This window comes from Ixodes scapularis, unplaced genomic scaffold (assembly GCF_016920785.2).
Source record: "Ixodes scapularis isolate PalLabHiFi unplaced genomic scaffold, ASM1692078v2 PGA_scaffold9__187_contigs__length_104089568, whole genome shotgun sequence".
NCBI lineage: Eukaryota > Metazoa > Arthropoda > Arachnida > Ixodida > Ixodidae > Ixodes > Ixodes scapularis.
This window is the reverse complement of record NW_024609884.1, coordinates 11917414-11928345: the sequence shown is the minus strand read 5'-3', so window position 1 is coordinate 11928345 and position 10932 is coordinate 11917414. Positions and strand designations below refer to the sequence as shown.

Here is a 10932-nt window from a genome sequence, read left to right as displayed (position 1 = left end):
TTTAATGTGCGCATCATGGATCGGAAGGTGAAATCCGAAATGCCCCATAACTTCGTCATGTACGAGCGTGTTTTCAAACTCGTTGTAAGGAAGACTGACTTGATGCAAGCTCTGCATGTTGTGTTGAGCTTCAAAAAGTTGCACCGTCTCTCTTTTGGCGGTCACAATTGGTTGATTGGCCGATTTTGGCTCAGGCAGCGCTTCATCTCCTCAGCCTGCCACTGTCCAGTATTAGTGTTAAGAGGGCATTCTCGAAGCTCAGGGCCATATTAACAGGAAAGAAGGAGTGCGGATCAACGAGGAAAACCTGGGAACGTACATATGTGTTTACTATAACAGGATAACGTAATCCTGATGTACAGAAGGTGAAGTTTCATGTTTTTCGGGCATAGGCTTCACATCTGACTTCTTTGTGCTTCTCAGGTTTTTTCTGGTTACTTTTACAGTTGCACACATTTGCCAAATAAAGTGTCCATTTCTTTTTGAATGTATCTGTGCCGTTATTTTTTGAGCGATCACAAATATCAGAGCTACAAGATCTGATCCGGTGTCCGTTGGTGTTTATTTTATATTCACCGAAAAAAGCCGATAAACTTTTGTGGGTATAAATATACGCCGAAAAAAACCGAAAATTGAATTTTAAAATAAACACCGAAAAAAGTACGCCGAATTTTGAAAAAATAGAAGCCGAAAACGAGCAGAACCCCAGTTATAACGTATATGCAACGGGAAGAAAGTGTGTTACTTTGTCTCAAGGTTATGTTTCTTCAATTGTTTCTGAGCCTCCTCCTCTTAGAAGGAAATATATTTATTCCATATGGTTGATTCGTTTGCAAGACCGTACCCCTGGAGACGCGAGTGTAAGTCATCGATTATGTTAACTCAGTCGCAGCCTGCGAACGTCTTAAATTGCTAAGATATGCTACGGTGGTTTCGCTCAGATCGCGTACGACCCGACCCGAAAGAGCGCCGCAGACATATACCTAAGGTGAGGTGTGCAGAATCGATCGCGTTTAGGTGTAGTGATTTACGACTGCGGTGACCCTAAACAGTTCCTTTAGTATTCGGAGGGCATACTCGGACGCATCGAAAAGCGTTCGTACTCTCTTTTCATTCGTGGCCTCACTTACTGCTCCATGAACCAAGAAAAGAAAAGAAACAAAACATTTACAAAACAGAACCTTCATCCAGTGCTTTCATAGTATACAACCACAAATGCGTATAGTCTCTTCGAAAATGTTTTGTTCTTGCTGGGTGCGCTAACAAACCCCACAAAACACACGGGGGCTCGGTACCAGCGCACCCAGCAAAATGCTCCCAAGGTTTCAAGAGAATTCCGCAAATATGACGTCACATCCATCTCCTTTATTCACGATTTAAAAAGATAAAAAAGGAAAAAGAGCTTTTGTGGTGGAATTGTTTCGCCAAAAAGCGAGAACACGGTAGCAAAACTCCTCGCTGTGCAGGCACGAATAGAAGAGTGTGAGTACTCGACGCAATACGCAAGCCTCATGCAATTCCGACTCTGACCGTTCGAGTCTTTGGGTTTACGGAGACAGGCAAAAAGAACGCCGCTGCTTCTGCCTACTTCGCAAGACTCAACGAGTTGAGTTGCGCGAGTCTTGCGAGGCAGGAAGCCATATCTCCCATTCCTTGGTTGACTGCGCGAAAAACAAACGCAGTAACAAGCTTCAGTCAGTGAACTCAGCCATAAGAAAAACCCCACTCTAATTTCAATAAATTTCAAGAAAGAAAGAATGCCCCTACTTGTAAGATGATTTCCAATCACGCTTAAATAAAAGTATCACGCTCGCGTTAAATTAAAGGGATCTGAAGGGCCCTCATATTCCTTGGAGCACATGTCGTTTTTCTTTTTTTGTTTGTTTGTTTCTCTGGGAGGGGCTGTAATTAGCTGAGAAGTGCCTCAATTGGTTTTTGACGAGGATTTATCCCCCCCAAACGTATTTCCTCAGCACTGAAAACACCTAACAAAGTTTTTACAGTCTTCAGCTCTCAGAGAAAAGGAGCGAAGTTCGCCGGCTTAAAATCGTGAACATTGTATAATTATCATCGGCATGCGCATCGGTTGCGTGTCTCAAGCATACTTTCCGTGCAGGGAGTTGCTCGACGGACGCGCTTATCAGTTGCTGTGCAAGTTATTCGACGACGCTTTCTAACTTGTGCAAGTAAACTTTCTACGCTGGTTTTTAATCCGCATAGCAAAAACCACCACCAGGTATTTTTTTCCCCCTTCGCAATGATTTCGTTGTGGTTCACAATTTAGTAGACTATGTTTGTCGCGTACAAGATTAACTTCATACGCAAGAGAACATCTCCAGGAAGGATTGTGGTAAACGTTTAAAATCAAGATAAAAAAAAAAAAAGAACAAAAAAGAGAGAAAGAAACTAGGGGACGATGTTTTATAATCTAGTAACTAACTCTGTCATTCAATATCAGAAATACCTTCTGAAATACTTAGGCGTGTCTGAAAATTACCGTTTTCTCTTATCAATTAAAGGACGGCCGTCATGGTTAGATTCCCTCGGGACCACGTCGGCTGGCGTCGACACCTGTCCTTGAGACATTCAGGCAAACGAGATCGCATTTATAATACTCCCGTAGCTATGTCGCTATATCATATGCGAGACATTAAGCGGACACGAAACGGATGCCTTACACTATTCGTTTCGACGCAAAAGTTAACTGTTGCGCCGAAACGTATAGAGTAAGGCATCCGTTCAGTATCCGTTCAATGTCTCGTATGTATGATAGAGCGACATAGCTACGGGAATCTGCCGATCTATGCCGCTGTCAGATAGCACGACGTGCACGCCGCGCTAAAGACGAATCGGGTTCCCTTGCAAGGAAATCGCCCCAACGACATCTAACACGGCCACGGCCGATATGAAATGCACAAACGTGAATGTTCGATCCGCTTTCGTGCCAAAGCCATGTCGAGAGTAGTTTTGTGCAGCGTTTTAAGAGTCACGCGGACACGAGCGTCTGGATTTCAAAAGGCCTCTCTCTCACCAACCCTTGTTCTACACCCATACTTTGGTAATAATTAAATTTAAAGTAATCAAAAATAAGTAATATCTTATCAGGACCCATACCGACAATTTCCTAAGTATTCAAGTGTTTGAGCCTCCGTTCGATTCTTTCTTTTACGGCGGAAAAAACGGGATATGAGGAGGGGGGGGGGGGGGGGGGGAAGGGTTCTATTGCAAATGATAATTACATCGACATCGTTGAAGTTGGGTAGGACTCAAAGCAAATACATTGCATTACTTCCTAAAAGTAGTGCGTACTTGAAATAAAATACTGTTTTGTGCGCTAGTAATTCTAATTACTTCCCGAGCAAAGTAACTGTAAATGGAACTAAATTACACTTCCGAAGTAATTTACCGTATGTCATGGTATAATAATAAATCACTCCAGTTATCACAAATCCACAAAGTGTGGAACTTTCACAGCCAGCACGCGCGTGTTCGCCGCGTTGGAAAGCGCGAGCTCGCTGGTTCTCGCAGTACTTTGGTTGCGCGTGCCTGAACGTTCCCACTTGTGTTAGCAAGGGCACAAAGCTCGCGCTGAAGGCGGAACTTCTAGTCTCAGCTTTAAGGCCTGAACGGAGTATAAAACTGAAAGTTGCACCGGCCGACCCCTTGGAAACCGCGTTATCGTCCGTTACGAGCGAAAACTTTAATGCTGTAGAACGAACGCTGCGGTAGCTCGGTGCGCGCCAGTTGTGGGCGAAATTCGTTGATGAAACTGGAGCGATTCGTAAGTGTTAGCAATGCACACCAGATTGTGCGTTTGCACGCGCACAGAAAACGCAATGCAAATAAGTCATAAGTAGAAAGCTCTTCGATTTAAAAACACATTCATGCGAGGAACGCCCATACAAAATAGAGAGTTTCAGTATTGTATAGGAGCGAACGCAAGCACTGTGCTTGTTAGCGCTAGCGTTGCGTATTCCATATTGCGCAAGCTTCATACGTACGCAACGCCGAAAAATCGCAATCGATTTTCGCGTGCGGACGCAGCGGTCCTCTGCATTCCCGTCTTCTTGCTCTCGTCGAGCGCGGGACAGCGCGAGACTCAGGTTGGCTTCACCGAATGCTTAGAGCAGTTTGCATGCATGACACATCTAGATGGCGCTTGCTTGCGTATTGTTTTATTGCGAATGCCTTTGCGTTCCGCTGAACTAAAAGCGCGAGTTTGACGCGCTCCGCAGCGTTCCACTGAGAGCTTGCGTGCGTCGTACGTTGCTAACACAAGGGTCTTTACGCTATTCTCAAACTCTTAATGTGTAGAGACGTGGCAATACTGGAATTAGGGATAGGTCCCAGCTATAACTGTTTCATTTCAAATGCATGCGTAGTGGAAGCTACAAAAACGAGGTCCGAGCATTTAGTGTCCCTGCCTGCCAAACACACGCGCTCATGCAGTGAAAACATCGTTCAGGGCAACATGCTTGTACTTGTAGCTTCAGCTTTGCTCGCGCATAAAGTGGAACAAAATATCGATACAACTTTACGTAGACTTTAAACATCCACCCACCCCAAAACAAAAACAGAATTACAAAGAAGTAAGGTGAGTGCTTGGAGGGAGTGTGGGCATAAGGGCGGTATATTGCGTTAATATAACGCTATAAAATCGTGGCGGTTTAGAAAAACCAGCAACACAAAATATCTACGCTTCTTTTGGGTCTTACCTTTCAGGTATTCTTCTTCTCTGAGGTTTCACTCTGAAGCATTAGGCGGTTAACCACCGACTCTAAGAATAACCCTCGGGCAACTCTCACGGCAGATGCCACTGTTTGGCGGCACTCTTCAAGAACCATTTTCCCGCGCATGATTGCTATAATCTCACTTGATCAAAAATCACTTCACTTGGGCGGAGTACCGCGAGGGGTGGAATGCCGGAGGAGGCGATAACGCAAAATCAAGTCACTGCACGTGACGGTTAATCAGCGTGACAAAACACACACACAAAGAGACACAAAAGACGGTATAATGAAACGATGCGCTACCGCTTAGTTACTTACGGCGGCATCCAGAGTCATCTTTTCGTTACCTTGGCCAACGCGAGCGTCCTCGAAGGGTTACGCCCATCTGTACGTGATTAGGCATTTCGCTGCTGCGCGAAACCACGGCAGAGGTACTAAACGTGTGCCAAATTAAGAGCCCCCTCCACGAATGGTAATCCTCGCGCAAACTTTGCAAAGCTATGCTGGATTTAAAAAGGCGGGTTAGGCGAGTTGGGGGAAGTTTGACATTATAGGGTGCTAAAAAAAAGGTCGCATCGCAACGCAGAACTCTGTGTGATACGAAAGCCGCAATGTCGGGATTCATGTAAATGTAACAATACTACACTCATCACGGGGAATATAAAAAGGACCGAAAGTTGTTCCATGCTTCCCGACGCTTATGAGCAGATCCATAGCCTTCCAGGTTCCCTTCAGATTCTCAACAAAAGTGTTGGCTGCTCGACCGATGCAGGACTGTAAATAAATCGTTTAGCTATAGTCTTTTGCAATCGTGCGGCCTGTGCGAGCAGTATCAGTGGTTGGCGCCTAGAAAGCGCCAAACAATGGCTTCTCTGGTTCTTTTTGTTTTAGAGCGCAGCTCTTACGCGCCCGTTTCCGGCTTGAGCGGCGTCGGCGTAACCGTGAGGTTACGTGATCCCCATGACGTCACGGGGGTCACGTGACACCCCCCCCCCCCCGAAGTCACGTGACCCCCCGACACGAGGGGAGAAGGTTGAAGGATGACTGGAGGAGGAGGGGGAGGAGGAGTAGCAGCAGGTAGGATGACGAGGTGAGGAGGAGGGAGAAGGGGTATACCCTCCCCTCAGTACCTTTCCATCCTCCTCAAGAGCTGCGCTCTAATTTGGCGTTACAGGGAGTTGTAAATGCCTTTCATTTTAGAGCGCAGCTCTTAGGGGCCCGTTCCCGGCTTGAGCGGCGTCGCCGTCGCCGTCGGCGTAACCAAGGTCATCCCAAGGTCACTTGACCCCCAAGGTCATCCCAAGGTCACGTGACCCCAAGGTCACGTGACCCCTCCCCAAGGGTCATCGGGGGTTACGTGACCCCCCAAGGTCACGTGACACCCCAAGTCACGTGACCCCCGGGGTCACGTGACCCCCGGTGACGTCATCAGTGACGTCACTGATAACGTCACCGGCATCCGCATCGTCATCATCACTGATGACGTCATCAGTGACGTCACTGATGACGTCACCGGCATCCGCATCGTCATCATCACTGATGACGTCACCGGCATCCGCATCGTCATCATCGCTGATGACGTCATCAGTGACGTCACTGGCATCCGCATCGTCATCATCACTGATGACGTCACCGGCATCCGCATCGCCATTGTCATCATCACTGATGACGTCACCGGCATCCGCATCGTCATCATGACTGATGACGTCACCGGCATCCGCATCGTCATCATCGCTGATGACGTCACCAGCATCCGCATCGTCATCGTCACTAATGACGTTATCAGTGACGTCACTGATGACGTCACCGGCATCCGCATCGTCATCATCACTGATGACGTCACCGGCATCCGCATCATCACTGATGACGTCACCGGCATCGTCATCATCACTGATGACGTCATCAGTGACGTCACCGGCATCCGCATCGTCATCATCACTGATGACGTCACCGGCATCCGCATCGTCATCATCACTGATGACGTTATCAGTGACGTCACTGATGACGTCACCGGCATCCGCATCGTCATCATCACTGATGACGTCACCGGCATCCGCATCGTCATCATCGCTGATGACGTCACCGGCATCCGCATCGTCATCACTGATGACGTCACCGGCATCCGCATCGTCATCATCACTGATGACGTCATCGGCATCGTCATCGTCACGTGACCCCCCTAGGTCACGTGACCCCCACCCAAGGTCACTTGGCCCCCCCCCCCAGTACCCTTCCCTCCTCCTCCTCAAGAGCTGCGCTCTAATTCGGCGTTACAGGGAGTTGTAAACGGCTTTCACTTTTTTTATTAGAACGCCTTTTGTACGCAAACAAATGCTGCTATTTTCATGATTTACGCTACCAGCTCTGCGTTTCGTACGATTCCCATGTCTAGTGTAGAAGGGGTTAGTACCGGCTGTACCCCGAAGTATTCTGTGCAACGTGGCACTCAGTTGAGCTGACACTGTTCAAAAAGCTGCGAGTTCCCAGAACGTCTTAAGGCTATCGTCGCGGGTTTCTCGAGCGGCAGTCGAGTCTCGACAAAACCTGTGTCTAGGTGCGCCGGTGGTAGCCTCTAGTGATGGGCCGAACTTTTGCCGAAGCGAAAATTCGGCGCCGAATCGGGATTCGGCAAAGCCGAAGTTTTGCCGAACTTTTTAAAGATTCGAAAAAAATACATTGTTGTCAGACTTTGATATTGATCTTTGTTTATACATATATATATATATATATATATATATATATATATATATATACATATATATATATATATATATATATATATATATATATATATATATATATAAATGAATTTGTGCAGATGAATGAACCGTACTTAACCCAATGAATTAAAGAATCCAAGTTTTTCAGGAACCCGCCGCGCGATCTTCCGTTCTTGAGGCATAACATATTGAAGAGAACCACACTCGCAAAGGCTGACAAACACACAGTTACCATGTCGCCTACACCGCACCTCGCCGTAACCGCTGGTAGCACTTCACTGTACTATGGTAACTGCACAACCTCACGGCGTCCATTTGTAATCCATGACCCCGTCGCGTTCTTGCGCGTGCACAAACATGTGCCGAATTTTCGCCGAATCTTTGCCGACCTTTCCTTAAAAAGTTCGTCATGTGCCGAACTTTGCCGAATCTGAAGTTCGGCAGATTCGGTCCCATCTCTAGCCTCTCTCTTTCTTCAGTGCCACGTGGAAGATACCGCGGGGCAGGGAGCATACAGGACATTCCCATAATTCACAGTGCCTTTCGTATCACCAGATAGTTTGGAGTGCCCACCAAACAATAGGCCACTTTCAAAACTTCCTCCATGCAACACTGCACGCGTTGCAAGCTGGGGACCAGTTGACCACGGAGCGGAGTGGCATGGTTTCGGTTTTGATCAGTCAGCCGGTGTCTGTACTCCTGCAGCCAAGGACGTGAACTTCCAAGCCTGCATAACTTTGCTTCACGCGCATGCGAACGTGCTTGCACACCAGGGGCACCAGCAGGGACGTTGCAATCCATCGTTCTACATTTGCCCAGAATCCGGCCCCCCACATCGGGAACCACAAAAATAGTACCAAGTGTTTTTTTCGGCAGCGTGTTACGTTCGTGCCACCGTGCCACCAGGGGCGCTTCAATTTGAAAAAAAAAAAGATCTATTCGGAGATTTCGTTAGACAATTTAAAATATTCTCAGCATAAAGTTTTCACTGGAAAATTTTACATTTCGAATTTTTTCCACACTACAAAAACTCCCTTGTGGTTTCGCTGGTTCTAGTGAAGTACAAGAACTGCAACGCTCTCAGCTCACAACACTGACAAAACATGGCCGCGTCCATTGCTGATTGCTTTGACCGTTTCAACGGCGAGTAGCGTGCTACGGTCGCGTGAGTTTTCGTGTGGTCGGGACGACGGCCGCGGTAACAGTGAAGAACGGAAATGAACTCTACGGTTCTCCAACAGACTGTGTTGCGCCATTCATCATTCCTGCTCTTTCAAAGCAGCAAGTATGCGAAGATCGACACCAGACGTGGACCGTTCTTCAAAAATGCCCGGCTATGCAGCAACCCTTCTGTCTCTATGCAGAGGACCCATCAGTCGGTAGAACTGCAAGAGGAGGAATGGTGCGATATCCGTCGGTACAGCGTCACAGATTTTCCAGACCTGGCCGCCGACAAGGAAACTAAGCGACGCCTACGACCGCTACTGCGTCAGCACAAGCTGAGGCTACGCCACGGCTTATTAGCGCCGCTAAACTTGACTCGGGAAAACGTGATCGACTTGCTAGCTCAGCCATCGTTTACCAAGAAGTGTAGGTTCTTCGAGTACCTCGCGCACAAGGAAAGGAAGCTTCTCCGGGAACTTGAACGCGAGGCGGGCGTTGTAGTTCCCGCGACACCCGAGCCGAAGCCACCGAGCCTGCCGTTCGTGCCGCACACGGCAGACTACACGGACGAATACCGGCTTTTCGGCAATTGCTTTTTCATACGCCTCCGCGAAGCAGCCATAAACACCTTCTACGAGTCGAGACAGATACCTGCTGTGCTGTTCGGCCAGAGCCTCGTGTTCGATATGGGCTACGACGACCAGATGACGCCCAGGGAATGCAACAAAGCTGTCATTGATCTCAAGGCAGTCTACAGTCGGAATCGGTTCAGCCGCGACCCTTTTCATTTGCATTTTTGCAATGCGAACCCGAAGCACAGAACGACGGAGTTGCTGCACAATACGCTGTTTAAGCCCGCGAAGCACACTACGCTTTCAGAAGTGACAGAGCGCAGCTACCTCGATCTTTTTCCCAAGGAAAAGATCGTTTACCTGACTCCGGAAGGTAAAGAAACGCTCGATGTCTTCGACCACGATGCCGTGTACGTGGTCGGGGTGTTGGTGGATAAGGACACCAAAGAAGGCGCAACGTTTGCAAAGGCCATCCAAGAGGGAGTAAGGACAATGCGGTTCCCACACACCTTCACACTCGAATGGGAAAAGGATAAAGCCAAAGCATTGCACTTGACTGACGTTATGAAGATTCTGCTAGCATTGAAGCAAACAAACAATTGGGACCATGCTCTTAAATTTATTCATCCCAAGCTAAATGTGTCCTAGCAGTCAAATATAATAAGCATCTGCTTATTTGGTGATAAATACAAAATAAATAAAATTTGCATGTACCATTTCTAAGATACATACCGACGGTTTAATAGCAGTGTGCGACAGCTGCTATTGTACAAGCACAAGGTTGTGTAGAATGCATGCTTCAAACACTAAAACCTTTATATTTGTAGCATTATCTTTTAAATAAATTTAATAGCCCTACTCATGTCTTTAAAATAAAAGCATATTGACGAGCTTCTCCAAGTTGTTTAGTTTGCTACCCTTGGTCTGAATTTTGGAGAATGTTAATTTTATAATCCACTCTCTCCGTATTTCAGTTTTGAGGATTTTCGGTACGAAGCTGTGTGGTCGTGGTACGAGCGAGTGCGAACATTCCTTCGAGTGAACATGCTATACTCCGTTTCACCTTATGTTGTACCGCAACGAAGGCTAGAAGTGAGAGCTCATAGCGTTGGCAGCTGCCCTTAATGCACGAGAGCTTGTGCCGCAGAGATCTTCCCTAGAGCAGGGAGCTCGCGCATGTAGCCTTTTCTGCGGTACATCGTAAGGTGAAATGGAGTATAGATCCCAAGCTTTTGTGCCCATTCTGGCATATTTTTTGCCGTTGGTATAAAGAGGCTCCTCCCCACTCCTTCCTACTATCGCCTTTTCCTTCCTCTGGTTTCCTACCAAGAAATCCTCGATTCTCTTGGCACTTCTGCCAAGAGAGGTGGATTTGCAAACAAATAGAAGCTCCTGCAGCACATACAGAACATGTTGCTTTAAAGGGCAACTCCGGCTGAGAACAAAAGCGATACCAGTCACCAAAGCGACTGGTATCGCTTTAGTGACAAGAAATATGATCACAGCCAAAATATAACGTCAAAGTGAAGCCGCATACTCCACCAAAACAGATTTCAAAGATGCGACCAGCTGCTCTTTAGAGGGCGGCAAGCAGGTCAGCTTTTAGTCAAGCAACACTGGACGATGCGCACTGCAGCAGTCCAGTGACGTCATGTCGTGGTGGCGCTGCGATTGATTCCGCACGTTGTACCGCGTACCGCAGCACCCCCGTGACGTTGCGTCGCAGCCGTACAGCTGATGATCAGT

General features: G+C 47.5%; 1 protein-coding gene across 1 annotated transcript; it reads left to right on the top strand.

The window, feature by feature from the left end:
- The first annotated feature begins 8545 nt into the window (after positions 1 to 8545).
- LOC8043555 (tRNA methyltransferase 10 homolog C) lies at positions 8546 to 10080 on the top strand. Its single transcript, XM_002399979.5, has one exon. It carries the CDS (start codon positions 8668 to 8670, stop codon positions 9832 to 9834), a length of 1167 nt encoding a protein of 388 aa, XP_002400023.4. The 5' UTR covers positions 8546 to 8667; the 3' UTR covers positions 9835 to 10080.
- The last annotated feature ends 852 nt before the right edge of the window (positions 10081 to 10932 follow it).

Coding starts and splice junctions, on each gene's coding strand:
- LOC8043555 (XM_002399979.5), top strand. CDS start 8,668: ATGAACTCTACGGTTCTCCAACAGACTGTGTTGCGCCATTCATCATTC.